The sequence below is a fragment of the Thamnophis sirtalis genome, unplaced genomic scaffold (genome assembly GCF_051295495.1).
Source record: "Thamnophis sirtalis isolate CommonGarterSnake01/CBP01778 unplaced genomic scaffold, rThaSir2_p1.2 scaffold_7, whole genome shotgun sequence".
Taxonomy (NCBI): Eukaryota; Metazoa; Chordata; class Lepidosauria; order Squamata; family Natricidae; genus Thamnophis; species Thamnophis sirtalis.
The window spans coordinates 44,024,373-44,046,484 of NW_028261387.1; the positions used below are offsets into that span (position 1 = coordinate 44,024,373).

Genomic DNA, 22,112 nt, shown 5'->3' on the forward strand with positions numbered 1-22,112 from the left:
TAAAGCTGTGCTTAACTTAAAAATTTATCAGTGCATGCTTGTGCTGCAGTTAGGAGGATTCAAGTATTCAATATTGTTCCAGTTTCATAGTATTCTCCTTGGGAGGGGGGGGAGACACAATTTTTGCCATCAGTTTATCATGACCTGGCATGCTTAATAGACAATGTACTCATAAGAAGTAGCTAGAGTTCAAGCCATATGCTGCTTTATAACTTAGGCTAATAGTTTGAGCCCAACAGCAATCAATAAAGGACCTGCAAAGCGGTTGCAATATGCTCACAATGATTTATGGTTGTCAGCCAACGAGTCATTGCAGGTGTAATGGTTAACCATAAATCAGGAGACTCCCACATCAGTCCAAGGATCAGATCAAAGGAGCTCAGGGAGACATTCAATTGAACAGCATCTTAACCCCACAACCCAACTTAACAAACCCCACTGCCTCAAGAAAACTGTCCATCATAACATGATTTTTTTATGCACAAAAAGGGGAAATTCAACATTACCCACAATGGACAAATGGTTGGTAAAAAGGATGGAACTTGGTGAAATGATTGAATTGTCCTCTTCAAGCAGAGACCAAACAATATTTATGTTTATTGCTGATGGGAAACCCCTTATAGACTTTTTATATTAATCAGAAAAATATGAACATATGATTTATGATCTTGGTCATTAAGCAGGATGGATTATAGAAAGAAAAGAGTACGTGGTAATCATAGAGTAAAAGGGAAATTTATCATTGTACTTATAACTGCTTGCAAAGAAGATAGGAAGCTACTTCTTCATATCATTTTTCTTTTCTATTTTTCTTCTATTTTAACCTTTCTTGTACTTTTATCTTTCTCTTTGACTTTTTTTCTTTTCTTTTTCTTACTTTATGTCAGTTTGTATAAATGTTTACCTTCTTTTTTTAAGCCAGGCCACTCTCCAGTAGCCGGTGTAGGTTCAGCACACAAGGAGATGGATGATTTATCTGTGCAGAGAAGAGTCCAAAGACCAGGGGTGTGACTCCTGCGTCATGCAGCACTGAAACTTTAATGCCTACTATTTGCCCTCTCGCTCTCTGAATACTTCCTTTTATTCTGTGTATTAATGCTCCTTTGAACAGAGGGACAAAGTCTGAAGTTGAAACCATGTTCCGGGGACAGACACAACTCTTTCTGTGGTCTTTTTCCTGCTTCTATGCTTAGCAGAGGGAAATCCTGTGTTTGTTCTATCAAACCACCTGTTACCACAACAATTCAGAAGGTAAGCTGCTTTATTAAACCCTACTCCCCTCCCCTCTGATTGATGGAAAATAGCACTGATTTCTCAAGTTCACGTATTCATAAGTAGAGCCAAACCCAGCCTCAAAGAATGTTGGTCTTTTCAATCACCTTTAATGGTTCTTGGCTAATCTTAGTTAAGCCAGGTTGCCTAAATTAGTACGGTAATTGGAAGGAAGACCTCCTGGGAATTCCAGGTCTTTTGACCAGATTAGGAAATTTATAAAAGTTTTTTAAAAGCAGTTTAAAAGTCCTACAAGAAGTCTCTACATAACACAGACAAGAAAGACAACTGGAGGGTATCTTTATCTTACAATAATTTTATTTTTTACAATAATTTAAGAAGGGTGAAAGGTCTCAGGTAGAAAGGGAAAATGTAATAATATTGATGACCATGGAAAGAGTTGCACCAGTAGTAGAAAGTACATACAAGGAAGAAGGCTTTAAAATTATCTGCATGTAAAACAAATTCCTTGGTGTTTTTTTTTTTTTGTTTTTTTTTGCCTATTAAAGGGAATGACTATCTTGTGATTTTTAGCTTTTAGGTAGGAATGGCAGGTTTTGCACACAGGAAGTCCTGGAATTAGTCTCTGGCATCTCCAATTAAAATCCAGGCTGTATGCCCAAACATTTGGGAACATGAAAGCATGGGAACTGCTACTAGTCAGATTAATGATCAGGGCTAAGCCAGATGAATTGACCATGCTACCAAATTTCCTGCAAAAGTGCTATTCTTTAGAGTTATGGTTAAATTTAAGCTAAGGTCTGGCTATTTAGAATGTTGAGAAGAAATATAATGCTTCAATCACAATTGCAGAGATGATTTATGAAATGCAAGTCTTGAATATTTATTTATTAATCCAATTTATATGGCTATCCATCTCTGCTAGAAACTCTGGCTGGTGAACAAGACTGTAAAAATCTGAATTCAGAATGGAAGATCGCTTCAGCTATGGGAATGGTGCTTACAGCGAGTAAGTCTACATATTTAAATGTTTTTAAATTGCTTTTTATTAGTTTATAATATAGCATACAAAAAAATACAAAAGTAAATTGTAGAGAAAATAGGGAAGGGGAAAATGAGGGAAAGGAAAAGGGGGGAAAAAGGCATTGATTTCTGGCTCCCTTTAGTGTAGTTAGAACAAGGTATTCACTTCAAACCTCAACTTTTTACATAATTGTATTAATTAGTCATTTCTATAACAACAAGTCTATCTAATCTGTAAAACCCAAAATCAAAAGTTTCTTTTCCACCTCAAGCATAAAGTCCAGAAGTGGTTTCCAAGTAAAAATAAAAGTATTTGTATTTTTTTCCTTGATCAAAAGGGTCAATTTAGCCATCTAACTCCATCAGTTTTTGCAGCCATTCATCCATTGTGGGGGTCAAGGTGATTTTCCATTTCTGTGCATGAAGAAGTCTTGCTTTCATCAACATATATAACATCAAAGTTCTGAATGGTTTCCCTTAGGTCGCTTTCCACTAAACCCAAAAGCAAAGTCTCTGGTTTTCTCTTTATATTCTCTTTAAAAAATTTCTGTATTAAAATATGTATCCTACTTCAATATTTCTTTGTTTTATCACCCACCCACCATAAATGATAAAAAGCCTCTTTTAAATTCTTAAACTGGATCTTCTTTACATTTACATTTCCAACATTCATTTAAAATGCCTTCATACATTCTTGACAACTTATTTGGAGTTAAATACCAGTGATATCTCATCTTATAGGCATTTTCTTTTAAGTTATGGTTTAATGTAAATTTTAAACCTTTATTCCTATATATTTCAATCTTATTGAGAATTTGCCACAACAAACTAGTCTCCAGTCTAGACACGGATTTGAGAAAGTCTTTGTGAAAAGTCTTTGGATTTGGATTCTAGACATTTTAAGTGAAATTTAGCTCACACTGTATCTCAAAGAGCATATCATTTCATTTTGTCCAGAATCATGAATTTTTATTATTGTAACTTACTAAAATTCCTGATTCAATAGTAGCAGAGGGGAGGGAGGAATAACTGAGATATAAGGGAATATAAGTGAATAACTGACCTTTAAAAAAAATTAAATCCATGTAATGGATCTTTGTTCTGTTTTTTTCACAGTGATTCTGGAACGGATTTCAGCAGAGCCAACAGCATGTCCAGGCCAAGTGGCAAAGCCATTTACCGTAAGGATAGCCTGCTCTCCTCTTTACAGATCATTCAAATGGAATCATATCCTAGCGACCTAAATTTTTTTGTAATCATAGGAGCATAAATGCAGTTGCAGCTACCATCTGCACATTGTCTACTTTCTTATGTGGGAGTATTATTTCAAGAAATAGCCTAGAGGGAACCAGATGATGAAGATGATTGATGACGATCATGATGATTGTCACTCTGTCAACCAGATGTTTAAACTGGATCTGATATTTTTATCCACCTAACAAGTCCTTCCCTAAGACGTCCACCTAACAAGTCCTTCCCTACCAAGGTTTATCCACCTAACAAGTCCTTCCCTACCATCTGCACATTGTCTACTTTCTTATGTGGGAGTATTTTTTTTTTAATTTCAAGAAATAGCCTAGAGGGAACCAGATGATGAAGATGATTGATGACGATCATGATGATTGTCACTCTGTCAACCAGATGTTTAAACTGGATCTGATATTTTTATCCACCTAACAAGTCCTTCCCTAAGACCTGGAATAGGCAGATATTGTTTGATGTATTAAAGGTATTGTCACAGGTTGTAGGCTGTTCCAAGGAAAGCTACCTTTTGCAATTGACTGGTGGTGATTTGCTGATGGTATTCATGTCTTTCCCCAGATATTTTTGGAATTGTACTCAAGGCTTCTATTACTATCTTTGCTTTCTTTTGCCACTATTGTTCCATTTCTATTTACAGATCTTTGTATGTCATGATTTTTTCCAGTTTTTTCTCTTCTCTTCTGCTGTCTCCAGGTACTGCAACATCCACTATCCAGATTTTTTTATGAACAATTGTTAAGTTTGGGTGTTATGAGGCAGGTACTTATCTGTTTGAATTCTAAAAGTTCCAGAGCACTTCTTCATTTTGTATTATTTTATCTATTTTGTGGTCCCACCAGTTCTTGCTTGTAGGCAAATGGTATTTCTTGCAGATATTCCAGTGCTTCATTTTTGCTCTTTGATCATGGCATTGGTTGTTTATAATCAGTCTATGCGATCTTCTTGCAGCAGCTAACTAGGTGGTTCACTATTTCTTCAGCTTCTCTACAGAGGAGGCATTTGCTCCCTGTTGCTGCCTTCACAATTCTGTCTTTATATGTTTATCTTCTTAAGGCCTGGGCTTGTGCAGCCAGAATTAGTCCCTCTCTTTCTTCAACTTTCTTGCTCTTAGCCATTGTCAGGTCTGGTTGTTATCTGCTTTGTCCGTTATTTTTAATAATTCTTTGCCTTGACTCTTTTCTATTCTTTATTTGATCTTTCTTGTAGGCCAGTTTTATCTATCCAGTATTCGGTAACCCTCCATTGTATGCTAGCTTCAGTGCATCGTCTTCACTGTCCGTCAAATATTCTTCCAATGCCCTTTTTATTTCTTCAACTCTCTGATGCCATCTGGGCAATATTCCAAGCCCACTTATGCTCCTTTGTAAATAAAGTCTGTCAACGTTGCTTCATGGATGAAGGGCATAATCCATTGTCATTATTTTTATGCTGTGGCTATCCCAGACTTTTAGTTCTGCTTAAGTCCAGTCTACTATTCCAGCTGTGTATCTAATGACTTGCCAAGGTGTTGCTTTTTAAATTATTGTTGCTATGCTGCCCAACTACCAAATCTGATTCTGGATGCTTTACAAATTGTTTAAAACATTTAAAAATAAGGAAATGTCACAAAAATAAGAAGAAAGAAATGTGGCAGAGAAAGCAAACCCAAATAGGGGCAAAGAAATGGAAGATGAGGGATGCCAATCCTCAACAAAGGTCTGGGAAAATAGTCTTTGAAACACCAGTATTGGGGAGGGGGGCATTTGAATCTCTCAGGGGAAACCTCCCTCCATAGAGCTGCACCAGAAAATCTGTGCTTCTGAGTTCCCAATAGATAACATTGTTTAGTGAAAGGTACCCAAAGCATGCCAACCTAGTCAAATCAGAGCTGGCAGGAAAATAATATGGGAGATAGGCGATCAAGTAACCAGACCCTGTGCCATGTACTTTCTCACTCTGTATCGAAGAGAGGAATATCAGCTGTTCCTTAGCATAAACTAGTTTAGAAAAGTGGAGGCTTCCCTTCGTTCTGTTATCTTCTCTGAAAAAGAAACCACCCCCCTTCCCTTATTAATTCCCTCTAATTGGCACGTAAAGCAGTCCTGGAGAAACCAAGATCAGTGGAGCCAACTCCTGCCCTCACCTGCCTTCCAGACATAAACTTTCTCTGAGGTTTTGGGTTATCATTTGTGTGGTACCCACTACAAACTGTGATCTAATTGCCATCCCAATATATACTTAAAGCAAAAACTGGAGTTGAATTCTGCCTTTTCCCCCCCTCACAGGTCAAAGGAAAGAGTACAGTAACACCATAATGAAGGCTGAGTATGACTTCCGGCATCGGGTGGAGGTAGGAAAAACCTTTAGAAGCCCAGAAAGATCCCTGCCATTCTGCTCAGTTGCAGAAGTTATCAGTGGCACTTATCAGTTACATATGCTCTACGTCAGGGGTGTCAAAATTAAGGCCTGGGGACCAGATCCGGCCTGCGGGGTGCTTAGATCTGGCCCATGGGGCTGCCCTGGAAACAGTGAAGAAACAGCCCGCAGTGCCTCTGCCAGTGAAAATGGAGCTCGGGACGGCTGCACGCAGATCCTCCTGAGCTCCATTTTTGCTGGCAGAGGGTTGCAGGAGGCCGTGAAAACTGAACTCAGGAGCCCATTGGCCCCAACATGAGTGATGTTGAGGTAGCCATGCCCACCCTGGCCACCCCCCACCCCCACCCCAAGGTCAAACACAATCCTGATGTAGCCCTCAATGAAATCAAGTTTGACACCCCTGCTCTATGTAAACCTCATCCATTTCTCAATGAAATAATTTTGGGTCCTTTTGTGCTGATGGTCCTGAAGAGGAAATTACCTGGCCATTGGCTCAAAATGCTCTGAGTCTGGACTTCCTGCATTGCACATAGAGTTAAATATGATGATTGACAAGATTTTGTCTTATTCCATAATGCTGTGCAGGATGATTTTTTCTTTACCAGTTCTCTGGTCCTAACCTCTTAAAGGCGTTCAAATGATTTTACAGAATGGGGAAAAACAGAAAATCAGCATTAATAACATCCTTAACTTTTACATTTTTAATTTACTATTCATTCATGAATTAATAAATTTACAACCTTCATTATACAGGTAATCTTCAATTTACAACCCCAATTGAGACAGAAACTTCTTTTGCTAAATGAGTCAGTCATTAAGTGAGTTGGGCCCTATTTTATGATCTTTAGGCCACAGTCATTAAGCAAATCACAATGGTTGTTAATTAAATCATGTGGTTGTTAAGTGAATCCATTTTTCACCATTGACTTTGCCTGTTGGAAGTCCCCTGGGAATGTTGGGAATTGTGATCATGTCACCCCAGGACATTGCAACTTTTGTAAATACATGGTGATCACCAAGCAGTCAAATTGTGATCATGTGACTGCAGGGACACTGTGATATGTGTGAAAACTGACTCTAAGTCACTTTTTTGAGTCCTATCATAACTTCAGTTACTAAACAAGTACTGTATTTTTGGACTATAAGTCGCACTGGTGTATAAGACACACCAAGATTTCAAAGAGGTAAGTAAGAAAAAACAGTTTTTGTCCTCCCCAGCCCCCAGGAGCACTCTGCAGGCTTTTCACAAAAAGGGGGGCATTTTTGCCTTCCCCCAGCCCTGCTGAAGCCTGCAGAGTGCTTCTGAGGACTGGGAGAAGGTAAAAATGTCTCAGTTTTTGTGGAAAATGTCCCATTTTTTGCCCATTTTTCGCAAAAATGGGATGCGGGGGCATGGATTTGGGAGGCCAAAAATGGCTGTATTTGGTGTAAGTCGCACCAACATTTCCACGCTCTTTTAGGGAGGGAAAGGGTGCATCTTATACTCTGAAAAATATGATAGTTGGAAGTGGAGGATTACTTGTACTCAGAGATTGCCTTCCAACATCCAGATGAATGAAAATAAATTAGGGCAACGCCTATTATTGGCTGTATCCATACAACATGATTAATTTGATGACTGAACTATTCTGTTGTTGTTGTTTTTTTGTATAATGTAGGGAATCCCCAATTAACCAAACTGTCAGGGTTTCAAGTAATAGTCCCAGGCAAAACTCTGAGGCAGGTGAATTCTTCAAAGAATAGCTTTACTGGAAATATATTGGCACATATCTGGTGAAAACCAACTCTGAAAGTTCCTGCAGTTTTCACCTAATTAAAAGAAAATGTTTTCCAACAACCCCAAACAATCAGTTACATGGTCCAATCAAAACGCTGTCTATTTGTCCAGTGACCTCACTCCTCCTTCCATGGTCCAGATGTGAGAAGGTCCTTGATTCTCAAGAGAAAGTGTTTTATTTTGGCTACACAACTCCCTCTATCTCTAATCCCTTTCCCTCAGCTCCAGTGTGGCAACATTGAAGCTCCAATATGGCTCTAGTCAGGTCATTTTCAGGGTTGACACAAACAGCCTTGGTTTTCACACCATGCTATTCAATCAAGCCCACCCCCACCCCCGTTTGAGCTTTATGTTGGATGAATGCAGCTACTGTAATTAGCCTGGCTAAGCATGTTGCATATATACAGCCACAGGTGGCAACTCACTTCTCCTGGTACACATTTGTCTGAATATCTGCAAAAGACTGTGGCCTATTCTTCTGACAGAAAGTTATTCCGAATTTCAGCACTAGAAGCCTATATCTTTTGGGTGATTAATATTTAACTGATCACCTGAATTTTAATCAGATAAATTTAGAACTGTTTTCCTGTAGATAGAATATTAATTTTCCTATCTTTAATGTTTAATCTTTCTTCATTCTTTCTTACAGTAATATAACAACTCTAAATTACTTGTACATTGTAAACAATTATGTAATCAATGATTATCTACACAGTTTAATGAGCTATATATTGCCTCGGTTGAACAAAATTCCCACCATAAATTAATCATGTGAAAAATGCTGCTGTTTATTATACTGAACCAATTGAAGTTAATAGCATATATTCTATATGCAGCATAGTTGGCCCTTCCCTACAGTACTTCCTAGTGCCTCTTATACACTGATCCTTTCACAACAGTTATATGTACACCAGGGATGAAATTCAGCAGGTTCTGACAGGTTCTGGAGAAGCGGTAGCGGAAATTTTGAGTAGTTCAGAGAACCAGCCAATGCCACTTCTGGCTGGCCCCAGAGTGGGGAGGGAATGGAGATTTAGCAAGATCCTTCCCCTGCCACGCCCACCAAGCCACACCATCCCCACCAAGCCACACCCACGGTAAAAAAATGAATTACACCACTGACCAAAGTCCATATTTGATCCACAGCACCTTTTGACTTGTACTATTGATGGCAAAGAAATCAACAATGTAGAGAATTGTATTGAGCGACTCAAAATGATGGATGCCCAAAGCCAGGTGTGGGGCCAAGACATGCTTTTGGAGATCAAGGAAAATAAATTGTTGCTGACGGACATAGAGTCTGAGGTAAACAGAGCTTCTGTATACTTTATTTCATACCCAATTTGCATTGCCATATTTTCTTACAAGCTGGGATGGGTACCTGGGACAACTGAGACAGACTAAATATCTGAACAGTAGCCATGATACTGCTATTAAATAAGACATTTAAAATGCCAAGGAATGGCAAAGAACTACTGTATACTCATGATTGTTGGGACAGAAAGTTGTGCCCTTAACTTTGGACCTGGAAGGCAGCAACATGGTCCTTTCTGCTACATCTGGTGTGTTTGGGTTCTTTTTACCTACAGGAACAGCTGGACTGCTATCCCTTGGAAGATATCCAGGATTGGGTCTCCATCCTTAACCGTTGTGTTTACAACTCCATCTTGGCCATTTCTGTTAAAGACATGAACGAGCAGAAAACTAGTGTCTTGCTCTTTCAATGCGAGCAGATTGGGGTAACTATAGCATCTCTTTAATTTGGAGGGGACAGATTTGAAGGTAGCCTAGAGACAAACTGCAGGTTTCTCTGAAATCCATAGTCACATGCAATATTATCTGAAATTGACACCTTTGCTTAAAATATAGCAGTCCTAGCAAATCTGATTTGGATCTAAGGCACTAGGAGAGTTAGGAAATTGTTCTCTGGCAGCACGATTGCCAGATTTTAATAAACATGTGGGGAACCTTCTATAGTCCAAATCCTACTGCATGCTGTCTTCCTAGTGTTTTACATAAGAGGATTAGCAAAAAGAAATTAGTTCCTGATTATCTTATAGGAGTGGGAAATAATTTGCTCAGGTATGAGTCCACATAATTATCAAAAGGTTAGCAAAAGGAAATGTTCTGCAGTCATAGGATAGTACAGAATAACAGAATAATAGAGTTGGAAGAGACCTTAGAGATCTTCTCGTTCAACTCTCTGCTCATTTTGTGAAAGAAATGGTGTAGGAAAACATTCAGACAAATGGTTATCCAATCTCTTCTTAAAAGTGTTGCTTCCAGTGTTGGAGCATCCACAACTTCTGAAGGCAAGTTGTTCCACTGGTTAATTGTTCTGTCAGGAAATTTATCCTTAGTTCTATGTTGCTTCTCCCATTGATTAGCTTCCATCCATTGCTTCTTATCCTGCTTTCAGGTGCTTTGGAGAATAGCTTGACTCCCTCTTCTTTGTGGCAACCCCTTTAGTTATTGGAACACTGCTATCATGTCACCCTTAGTCCGTTCTTTCATTAAGCTAGACATACCCAATTCTAGCAACCTTTCTTTATATGTCTTAGCCTCCAGTCCCCTAATCATCTTTGCTGCTCTTCTCTGCACTTTTTCTAGAGTCTTGGTATCTTTTTACAGTCATAGTGGTGGAGATCAATTTGTATCAGACAATAACAGCAGCCATTCCAGTTTAAAGCTGGAAGGTCTGAATCCAGAGAAATCTGAAAATTGCTTCTTCTTTCTTTTAGGCTGACTTGCTGAAAACCAAAATACAGAAAGCTATTGGGGAATGGAAAACTGAACGTCAAAATCATGATATGCTCAGGTAACAGGAAAGTTGGACATCTGCAATATTATGTTTCATTTGTAGATGATTTATTGATTACCTCAAGTGATGGTGATAATGATGATGATGATGTAGGTTTATTATTATAATTTAGAGTGAACTTGGAGAACATATTGAATCCGCGAAACAGACTATCTCACATTGGCAAGACCATACCAATTCCTCACGATTCACCTTGGGACATGGAGCCACACTACACAGAATTCAATGGTAACTGTATAATTCCTTTTTGCTGGAATGTTGCCTACTAATGGAAGGTATGCATGCTAAATAAAGTAACAGATGGAGGGGGGGAGTGTCTATTGTGTTAATGTACAGCACATGGAAATATGACCAAACGACAGAATTAGATTATTTATATGGGATAGGTTTGAATTATTCTTGGACTGTTTCCAATTTTGGATGCTCTGAATGGTGAATACAGTAGAACTGTAGTCTAGTGCTTCAAGTTTAGGAACTCTTGCTCAGCAATAGGCCATTTGCTTGTAGTTTTCCTCAATATTCTACTTTATCTCCCACTGCTTTTCAATTTATACATGGAATTATTGGGATAAATGTTTTGGAAAGATCAGCTTTAGTGTCATCAGTAAATTGATAGCTTCCGGTAATGTGTTTCCTTTAAAAAAAAAACACCAGGGAACCTGCTGAAATCCATTGTCAGTTATGGGTAAGATAAGAACAATCAGATTCAAGCTTAATGCAGAGAAAGATGCTTCTATCCAGTCAAAAAAGCAAGTCAGAGAATGAAAATTTAGATAAAAAACAATCAAGAGTGCAATCCGGGTATGTTTCTAGATTGAGCCTAGGATCTAGAAGCCAAGATTTAGTAACAATGACTTGGAATGGATTTTCACAGCTTCTTTTATAACAGAGGAATGTGGTGGCTCAGTGGCTAAGACGTTGAGCTTGTCAATCGGAAAGGTCGGCAATTCAGTGGTTTGAATCCCTAGTGATACATAACAAAGTGAGCTCCAGTTACTTGTCCCAGCTTCTGCCAACCTAGCAGTTCAAAAGCATGTAAAAATGCAAGTAGAAAAATAGGAACCACCTTTGGTGGAAAGGTAACAGCATTCTGTGTGCCTTCGGCATTTAGTCATGACCATGGAGACCAGGGACATGCAGTCAGGGGAGGCAGGGGAGGTAGGGCCCACCACTGTCATCATGAAAAGAAAAAAAATGTAAAAGGAAAAAGGCTGAGCTAGTTGCTGCCAGAGTCACAGTGGATGACTCTGCTTAGTGCTTAACTGTGTAAAAAAGCCTCTAAAAAGTGCCTCTACAGGGGACAGCAGGAGAATGAGGTGCCTCATTTAGTCTGACTTTATGATCACTTGAGCAGTGCTAAGCAAGGGTTAAAAGCCAAAAAAATTCTTATGTAGATGAGGCACAGGGTTCTCCTGCCTCCTGTAGAGGGCATTTTTAGAGGCTTTTTAGAGGCTCTGGGGGCAGCTAGCTCAGTCTGACCTCAGAGCTCATGCCTTTTTCCTTTTACATTTTTTTCATGATGGCAGGCAAAATCAGAGTTGAAATCCTCTCTAAAAAAGCTGGAAAAGTTGTGTGTGTGGGGAGGGGGAGGAATTCAGAAAGTTTGATTGCATGCAGAGCCACGTTGCCTTTTCAAACACACACACACACACACACACACACACACACACAGCTGGATAAAAGTATATAAGCCCAGCTTCACTGATTACAAGTTTGAAAAGGCAACATGGCTCCACCTGCAATCAAAGGTTCGGATCGGAAGGCAGCAGGGGAATGGGGGGGTATGGCAGAGGAGCTGCTTTCAAGCCATTGGAAAATATATCCAATCCAACTTCTGTGTTTGTGTTTGTTTGAGAGAGAGTGAGTGAGGGAGAGATCCAACTTCTCTGTGTGCGTGTGTCTGTTTGAGAGAGGGAGGAGGGAGGGAGAGGGAGGAAGGAAGGGGGAGGCAGAAGAAAAAGAATGAAGGAAAACTTATTTCGCAAAGGAGAAAAAATGCTGTCACTTTAAATCGGAACTGAGCATGCCGGGCTGTGGAATTCTGGGAGTTGAAGTCCACAAGTCTAAAAAAATTTGAAACCCCTGTGTCAGTGCCTCACCAGCCATAAACCTCACTGCATGTCACTGATGGAGACATCTTTGGACAAACGCTGGTTCTTTGGCTTTGAAACAGAGATGAACATCACTCCCTAGTGTTGGACATGACTAGCACATATCTGTGAGGGGAACCTTTACCTTTATTATAAGACTTCCAGGGTTAAATTATAGCCATTCATTATGTGATAACAGCTACCTCTTTTCCCCCCTGGTATCCTTTTTAGAAGCAACTGGGGTGCACATATTTGGGGCAAGGAATTGAAATGGAAAATCAGCTAGCTGGGGCATTATTGACACACTGTAGACACATTGATTATTGAATATTATAGAAGCTGAACAGCAATTTGACAGGCAGCAGAAATATGAAACACATCAAGAAGATCCTAAACTCTCCTCGATGTCACAAGATAAACATATAGAAATTGTAAGTACTCCATCCTTTCTTGGATACCATCTCTCTGCTGGCCCCACACTAAAGCATATTTCCCTGTCATGTCTCTAGAGGGTAGGAACTGAAGAACTGGATATTGTTATCTAAACAGGTAGGGCAAGAAAACTGCATAGTTTGGATGGTGTATAAGATGAGATATATCCTCATTTATTTGGGATTACAAATGCCCAACTGCTTAGGTTAATCATATTGTCTGGAGAGTATATGATTTTTAGTTCAACCCCAATTGGAAATCTCCTGTTTGAGTATAGGAACTGTTGTTGGTGGTATGAAGTCTGAATTTAAATATTTTTATGAACAGAGGTTATAAACATGAAGCACCCCTTCTTTAAAAAGTGTGACAAGAGATTCTAGAAATTGTCTGGAAAGATAGTCAAGAACTATAGTAAAGGAAGATATTTAGCTAGAAGCCAGGGTTACAAGCCATAATAAGAGATACCTTGGTATGGAGATCAATAACATTTAAATGAGAGAAGATGTCTCTGTATAGCTAATTAATTTCACTTCTTGATTAGTGTTTTTCCCCCAGATCTAGACAAGGAACCAAGTGAAGTAAATTAAATCATTATCAATACATCTGTTTACTACAGCCAGAATAACATTTGCCCAATGTTGGAAACAGATTAATATTCCCCCAGATGAATTAGTGATTCAGAAAATTCTAGATTGCGCAGAAATGGACAAGTTAACATTAAGATTAAAGGATAAAGAAGAGCCTGAATACTATTAAATTTGGGATAATTGGTATAAATGGTTGCACAACAGAAATAAATGTAGCCAAGAAACAATAGAGAAGTGTATAGAACTGTAAATGAATGTATATAAATAAAAAAGCAATATAAGATTGATATATGCAGGTATGAGGACACAACAATGTTAATGTGATGATTGTAAGTTGTTATAGATAGAAAAGACAATAAAAATTTGATTTAAAAAATTAAACCATCATCAAATTGATAGCATGACCAAAATGCTGAAATCTCTGAATGGCAAGAAAAATGTACACTGTTAGTAGTTTTCAATAATACAGTATTGGATTTGAATTCTTGTTCCTCTGTTGCGAGCAGGAGATCCTGAACCATGTTCTGAGTGATATAGAATCATTCGCAGGAAAAGTACAAAAGAACGGCACTGTGAATGACAAGAAGAAAAAGAAAAAGAAAAAAGGGAAGGAAAATGATAACAATCAAGGTAACACCGCCAAAGCAGCAGCAATGAGGCAATTGCACATTTCTAAATTTCCACAGTCTCGTGGAAAATAGAGGCGGGGCGGGGGGGAACAGACATAAACTGATTCTAATCCAAACTTTTTTTGACTCAAGTCTCTGAACTGAACTGCCTTAAGAAACTGTCTCATTTCAGAGTATTCTTTTATCTTCTGGATTAGTTTGCTAATGTTTTTTCTCTGGTTCAGCAGCATTGCCCTCGGAATCTGAGTTTGGAGACTGCTTCCAGAAGATCAAGTACAGTTTCAATTTGTTGGTAGGTTTGCAACTTGTTTGACCTTGCAGAAATTTCTCTATTGCCAATACAGTTGGCTACATTTCTTATGAAAAGAACTCTTCATAAATTCCGCAACAGGAAATATCTAGGGCAACAGCACAAAGAGCTCCATTCTCTTTCGTTGTAGCTGTTTATTGCCACTGTGGAATTACTGTAGGAATATTTTAAGCAACTGAAAAATTATGGTAGTCAAATAAGAAATTAGGAAACTAGAGGAGGATTGTAAATGTACCTACATATTCACCAGATGTAATCATACAACTGTATTGTGTGTGCTTGTTGGTATTTAATTCAGCTTTTTAGATGAGAATTGTTTCCCAAAGAAAGCCTCAATTAAATCACAATTAAAATTCTATGCACATTTATGCTTTCAAGCATGATGCACAAATGATACAAATCTGACTTTATCGAAGGGCCAAATAAAGGCTATACTTTATTGGAAAGCTATGCTTGCAAACTTGAATAGATCTGATAAACAGGCTGGGGAAAATAGTCCAGACAGGTACCAGAGGTGGGTTGCTCCCGGTTTGACCCAGATTGGCCAAACCAATAGTGGTGGCAGCAGGAGGCTCTGCCCACCCGCCCAGATATTTGTGCACATGCACAGAAATGTCATGTGTGAACGAGCACGCGCATGATCATGAGTGAACCAGTAGCGCCAGGATTTGAAACTCACCTCTGACTGGTACTCTGTAATTTGGAACAGAACCTTTCCTCATCTCCCAATGTGCATTGCTAGAATTATTCCCCAGTGAAAACAACTGAAACAATCTGGATTGGGATCATTTTGGGAAAGAGTAAAGGCTCCTAAAAAAGGGATGCGGTGGCACAATGGCTAAGACGTTGAGCTTGTCGATCAGAAAGGTCGGCAGTTCAGCGGTTCGAACTAGCACCACGTAACGGAGTGAGTTCTGGTTACTTGTCCCAGCTTCTGCCAACCTAGCAGTTCATAAGCATGTAAAAATGCAAGTACAAAAAATAGGAACCATCTTTGGTGGGAAGGCAATAGCATTCCATGCAGCTTTGGCATTTAATCATGTCAGCCACATGACCACGGAGACGTCTTCGGACAGTGCTGGCTCTTCGGCTTTGAAATGGAGATGAGCATTGCCCCCTAGAGTCAAGAACTACTAGCACATATGTCCAAGGGGAACTTTTACCTTTACCTTAAAGGCTCCTAAACATTATCTTTCAACCTTTCATATGATCCATAAACAGATCAATCCCCCTGTCACTTATCTATTGTAAAAAGCCACTAATTAAATTAATTTTCTGGTGGTTTTTTAAAACCTTCTTTAGTTTGATCTAAAGAGCCTAAATGTGATCTGATCTTTATCTCCTGTCATTTTTTTCTATTTCTTCTTTTCATAACTACCACAGTTGTGTTCTTCCGCAAAGTTGGGGCATCAATATTCTTTCCTATTTTGATTGTTCACATCTGAATTACTCCATTCTACCTGTTTCTTTTTTTCTTATAGACAGCTAAAGTGGCTGGATGCAGGAATCTGGTCCCGAGAAACGAAACAAAGTGATAGGATTAAGATTTTCCCCTTTCTTTGTTAATCTGTATAGTATTATGTTTCTACTGCTAAAAAAAATGGAAGGAGAAAAAGAATTACTGGTATCAATACTATGGTTAGATCTGTGTCATACACTAGACTAACCTGAGATTGTTTTAGTTCATTGTCCAAATCTAGCTGGTATGTTTTATTAACAGTTCAGTGTGTTGAGCAAGAAATAAAATTAATTTGATAGTCATTGTGCAGTTAATTATGGGTTAATATGCTGTTTAAGCCTAATCCTTGTGTTAACTGAGCTTCCTGAGCAGTTCCTATAAAGAAAGGGGAGTGGAGGAAAAAGAGCTGAAAAATGAACCAAGATGAACAGCACTTGAAAACAGCTTTGTCTTCTAGTGAGGGGGAAGTTCATTTTTCTTTGCTGAGGGCCTTGCTAGAAAGAGAGTAAAGAAGTAGTCCCCAGGGGCTCTTGGCTCCCTGGACCAATATCCAACATCCCTTCCCAACTAATAATTGAAATTGTGTTATTGATGATGGGGAAAGGAGAACAAGTTCTCAGTAGTTACTCACTAGCTGGAGTTTCACATATGTTACCCATTTTGTTTTGCTTCTGATGGCTTGTTAAATGTATCATAATTTGTTGTGTTTACCCAAGTACACAACAAACATTGATTTATAAGCTATGTCCATACCATTTGTGAAACCACAGTTCCCAACTAAGGATTATGTGATTCTCCTGGGTACCCCAGGATATTTTAAAGAGACCATGCATAATGGGGTGACACCATATGGGCTGGTCTACTGTAATTCTGTCTTATACAGTATATGCCAGAAAATGCATTGGTTACTGTCCCTTGTCTGTAGTCAGTAATGGGACCTAGATAGGGGCAGTTGATAGGACAAAAACAAGGTTGGGGGAGGACTACAGATGGGGAAAAATGTGGGGAAATGCAGTGTTAAGCCAAAATATGTGATGACACAGTACAATATGTGACTAGTTCACTCTCCAGCCAAGGACCAAGATAAGGCCTGCCTTCTTTCTTTAGAAGAATCAGAGTCCTGGCCAGAGCCAAGTATCAGTAGAAAATATGTTTCCCACGCCCAGTTTAATCCTTAATCCCCCTTGCATGTTTTTCTTTGAGAAAGGAACTAAGTATTAGCTGAATAAGCAAGTTCAATAGGATTATTAGAGGGTCAAAGTCTTTACCAATACCATAGCAGGTCATTGTAGATTCCTTGCCCAGATTCTAATCAAACTTAGCCCACCCCCTTTCCCATTCTTGCACACTCCTAATGGCTGGCATCAAGGTTCCCAGCATTCCCGGCCTATATAGCCACTTGGAAAGCATCAAGTTTTGGAAAGTTGACTTAGTGCCATCCTTTATTTAAGTTCACCTAATATGAGCAGTATTCAAGTGGTGTAGTCATTCAGGCATTAAAAGTAGAAACTGGAAGACCATGAATTCTAGTCCTGCCTTAGAATTCATAAATAAATTAATCATCCATTCACCTATCATCTTGCCCCCCACCCCTCTTTTTCTCTTTCTCTCCCCCCCCAAACCCTCAAGGAAGAGGATGATGGCAAACCACTTCCAAACTTTTGCCCAAAAAATTGCAGCAAGTTGTTAGGAATCAACACTATCTTAAAGTACAAAAATAACCCCATAACCTGATGTCTTGTTAATGGTTTACTTCCTTCCTTCTTCAATCTGTGAATTGGTTTTTCAAAATAGAAATAATAATTATGGGACTGTGCTTGTTTTTTGCAGGGGAATCTTGACCAAACAATACAACAGCCAAGTGCTCCTGAATTAATCAACCTCATCTTCTCTACTCTAAGAACTGTGAGTACAGAAGTCCAGAGGTTTCTAATGACTGTCTTTTTTTTTAAAAAAAAGATTCATTTGTAAATAGAGAGCAGTACTTTCTTATATAGTTTTATTGAAAGTTTTTACATCCGTAAAAGATAAACAAGAAAAATATAAAAAAGGAAAGTAGAAAAAAATAAAAGAAAGTGCTAGGAACAGTAAAGATAAAGAAAAGAAGAAGAAAAGGGAAAATTTAAGAAGCAGCTTTCATTCTTTGCAGCAATTGCAAACAAACAAATTTTTACCACTTCCCCACTTTAGTATTCCATAATATAGTTCCTTTCATAAAAGGAACTGTAAAGTCCATTAAAAGTTTTCAATCTTTTGTAAACATAGTTACTGCCTATGTTATTAATCAAACAATTCAATTTTGTCATTTCTGCAAGTTGTACCATCTTCACAGTCAACTCCTTCATTGTGGGTACTTCTGTGCTTTTCCATCTTTGTGCATATAGTATGCACATGAGAGAGAGACACCCCCCCCCCAAAAAAAATCAATTAGGCATCCCAGAATTCTGATAGGTTAGGGTGCTCTAGCAATAACATTTTCTAATATTCAGGATCAAAATGCAGGTGTCCTACATATTTCCCAGCATTGTTTATACCTCATTTTCTACAGATGACAAATGGGAAGCAGCTATTATCAAAGGCCAGATGAGAAGAAATTTCCTGACACATTAGAAATCTCTAAAGAAGCGGTGTCAAACTTGATTTCATTGAGGGCTGCATCAGAGTTGTGTTTGACCTCTGGGGGCCAGATGGGCATGTCTGGGGTGGGCATGGCCAGTTCGACGCCATTCATGTCAGGGGCACCTGTGGTGTCCTGGGGAGGGCTGGGGGGGGGATCCATTGTCTCCAGTGGAGGAAGGTGAGACCAGGGAGAGGGGCAAACCCTTGTCATCCAGAGGAGCCTCGCCATCCCTTTCAGGCCATATGGATGACCCTCAGACAGTGGCACAGGCTGTCCAGAGTTAGTTAGCAGTAGGCAAGCGCCCAGCCCTTGAGGTCCCAGGGCACTGGGACACCACAACCCAGCTCCATTTTTGTTGGCAGAGGCACCGCAGGCCAGTCCTTTGTTGTATCCAGGGTGGTCCCGCAGGCCAGCTCTAAGCATTCCGTGAGCTGTATCTGGCCCATGGGCCTTGAGTTTGACACCACTGCTCTAAGGACAAAAAACGACACAAGTGGAAATCACTTTAACATGTCTATGTAGATGGTTCCAGGGAGGGTGTGGATCAGTGCCCAGTGGAGCTGGTAGCAGACTCAGACAATGAGGAGTAAGAGGAACATGGGCCAGTCCTGGAGTCTGGGGAAGGCTCTGGCTAGTGCTCTGCATGAGGGATAGAGATGAGGCCAAGGCCGTCCAACAGTTACCAGCTGCCTTTGGAGTCGGAGATCAGTAGGACAGAAGAACAGCTGGAGCCTGTTCCCGATGTGCGCATGCACAGAGCTATCAGGAGAAGGGAACAGTTAAGGAACAAGGACTGACCCTGGAGTAAAGGGACAGGTGGACAGTGAATGTCCCCTCCCATAGGGAATAAAGAGGAGCGAAAGGGGAGTGGAGTTTGCAGGAGACGATTTGTTCATTTCATTAGTGTGTAGATTTGTTCCTGACTCTCAGAGACACCTTGCCAATTATTTTCTTGTACAGTGTTGTGAAGATATTGGCCTGGCAGCTCTACAAGCCTAATAAGATCTGTGGTTGTAAATTCAAACTTGAAAGACTGTTTGCTAGGACTTTGCTGGATGTGAATGAGAGGAATTCACATTAGCTTAATAAAAAGGGACAAGGAGTCTGCTTCGTGATTTTGTGAAGCCTAGGTCAGAACACCTCATTCATGGAATACAGAAATAATCCAGATAACTTCATGCTCCATTTCTAACCATACTGCATTTCTTAGCCTTTTTTTTCTTTCCTAAACAAAATTCCAATATACAGAAAAATGCATAGCTATAATGTGCTTTCTGAACGTTAAGCAATAAGAACTTTAGCTCTATTTGGAAGCATTCAATGAATCAAAACCTGGGTCATAAGAAAGTGCAACAATAAACCCGTGACTTCACTTGGAAGCCTTCCTGTTCCCCGAAGGCTTGATGAATAGCCATGTTGCATTCCCTGAATAACATGTATTCTCACTCCTCAGATTTTATCCAGGTGTCCCAGGATGAACCTGGCCTCTACCATAGTCTTACCTTTGCTGACAACTGAAGCTATTAACTTGCTCAGGCGCTCCTTGAAACATGATGAGCAGATTATTTGGAAGAATTTGGGAACTGCTTGGAATCAAACTAGGTAAGACTTGTCAAGCCCTATGCGATACTTTTCTCCTATAATGTGATAAGAAACTAGGTCAAACGAGGGTACCAGCCATTGTATAATGTACTATAGCTAGAGCCATTCCATTGGCATCATGCAAAGCCACTGCCCAAGATACCAACACGGACTTTGAGTCAAATCTAGCAGGATTCTTCTTCATTGAAATTATCCCTGTTAATCCCTGCTAAGCTTTCATTTTGTTCACTGTATAATTTTCAGTAACCCTGTCATTCAAGTGGATTTGTAACACAAATTCTGAAGGAAACACCTTGATGATCTGGCTCTACTGTAGTTTGATCCACATTTCTATTACTCAATAAGTTGTCTTCTTACTCACAGGGAAGAATTTCCAAACGGACAGTCCTTCCCTCCCTATATACCCACATTTTCAGATGGATGGATACCTCCCAGGTCTACTTGGAGATCCAACGATATGGCTCAGGTAAGTCCTGAATGGCAGGCAATCACAGACAGAGCAGAAGTAATAGACAGTCACGTTATGGGGATCACGTGCTGGCCATGAGCTCCTGAAGCAAAATACAAAATGCTCTATACAAGGTCAGCACAAATTCATCACAAATAGCCCAATTTTTTACAGTTTCGTATATTGTTCAAGGTCAATGTTAATTCTCATGGCAATACTCATGTAGCAAATGATCATTATATTTCTGCCCATCTGTACAGTTAAAGTTGTTCTGTACTTGGTGCCTACAGATAAGGAGATCTGCAACTCCCAGTATCTTGGGATGGATACTTATGGATGCAGCACAAGTATTGCTGTCTAGGCCTTATGGGAGCTGAACTCCAACATATTTGGAGAGAACCAGGCTGCCATAATTTGCAAATCAGTAGGTCAATTAGCAATTGCAAAGAAAAAGTTTACTATACCGTCAAAATGCAAAGTCTGCTATCACATACAAATGCATTGCTAACAATGCAATTCTCCAGCAGATAAAATTTTATTGCTACTACCAATACAGCGGATTCCTATGTAGTTCAAATATGTAAGCAAATATCACGACTATTGTCTTTGCATATGTTTGAAGCCATTCATTTATTAAAACATTGTTTAAATATGTACTTATGATTAATTTCACTTAAAGTAAGCTGTATTATTTTCTTGTAGGCAAATGGAACCCAGAATAATTCTTCAGATGGGTATGTTCTCTTACCAGACTTTTTAGTGGATATACAGGAAATATTCCTGGAATGAAAATGACATATGTGACCACATAGAAATTATTTTGACTCTTAACATGACCATGGAGACGTCTTCGGATAGCGCTGGCTCTTCAGCTTAGAAACGGAGAGCACTACCCCCTAGAGTCAGGAACGATTAGCACATATGTGCGAGGGGAACCTTTACGTTTACTAAAATTCTGACAAAAGTATTCGGGGAGGAGGAGGTGGGAGGAGGAAGAGGTGGGGGAGGAGGGGAAGAGGAGATTGTCTGACCAATAATAATAAATTAAATATATATGTTACTCATCTCCCAGCAACCCTGGGTGGTTTACAATTGTTTTAAATATTTAAGAACAAAAATCAGTGCAAAAATTCCACAGTACAAAAATACCACAAAAACAGAACAAGATACAATACTTCTGAATTTAATTGAAATTATCTTTCAAAAATTTTCTTTAACATACTTATCAGTGTGTTCATCTTTGACATGCCATGTTGTGGCTTTTGCTACAACAAATTAATATGATTACTTGTCTGAAATTGGCATAAATCAGGACTAAAGGAAGAAATAGGAGCCTAAGTATCGGGACCCTATTGCTAGAGCTGCTTTAGTGCATAAGAGCTCCATAATATTCTCAGCTGCCAGGTGTGTTAACTTTGGGAAGTGGGAGTCCCGTTATTCAATTCCTGTAAAGGCTCACCCCA

General features: G+C 39.3%; 1 protein-coding gene across 5 annotated transcripts in view; it reads left to right on the plus strand.

Annotated features, from left to right (window-relative positions):
- The first annotated feature begins 1,081 nt into the window (after nucleotides 1-1,081).
- The window catches only part of EPS8L3 (EPS8 signaling adaptor L3), a 30,686-nt gene continuing 9,655 nt past the window's right edge, over nucleotides 1,082-22,112 (plus strand). For 2 of the 5 annotated variants that reach the window (XM_014064549.2, XM_014064548.2), the window contains exons 1-15: nucleotides 1,082-1,251; nucleotides 2,159-2,242; nucleotides 3,373-3,437; nucleotides 5,784-5,848; nucleotides 8,798-8,956; nucleotides 9,241-9,390; nucleotides 10,393-10,469; nucleotides 10,585-10,700; nucleotides 12,899-12,993; nucleotides 14,088-14,211; nucleotides 14,435-14,502; nucleotides 17,810-17,884; nucleotides 20,053-20,201; nucleotides 20,565-20,667; nucleotides 21,352-21,383. In XM_014064549.2, the coding sequence (XP_013920024.2) occupies nucleotides 2,202-2,242; nucleotides 3,373-3,437; nucleotides 5,784-5,848; nucleotides 8,798-8,956; nucleotides 9,241-9,390; nucleotides 10,393-10,469; nucleotides 10,585-10,700; nucleotides 12,899-12,993; nucleotides 14,088-14,211; nucleotides 14,435-14,502; nucleotides 17,810-17,884; nucleotides 20,053-20,201; nucleotides 20,565-20,667; nucleotides 21,352-21,383 (1,319 nt within the window). In that variant the 5' untranslated portion in view covers nucleotides 1,082-1,251; nucleotides 2,159-2,201. Of the gene's footprint in view, nucleotides 1,252-2,158; nucleotides 2,243-3,372; nucleotides 3,438-5,783; nucleotides 5,849-8,797; nucleotides 8,957-9,240; nucleotides 9,391-10,392; nucleotides 10,470-10,584; nucleotides 10,701-12,898; nucleotides 12,994-14,087; nucleotides 14,212-14,434; nucleotides 14,503-17,809; nucleotides 17,885-20,052; nucleotides 20,202-20,564; nucleotides 20,668-21,351; nucleotides 21,384-22,112 lie in introns of those variants that run through there. The other 3 variants (XM_014064552.2, XM_014064550.2, XM_014064551.2) reach the window with 3 other exon arrangements.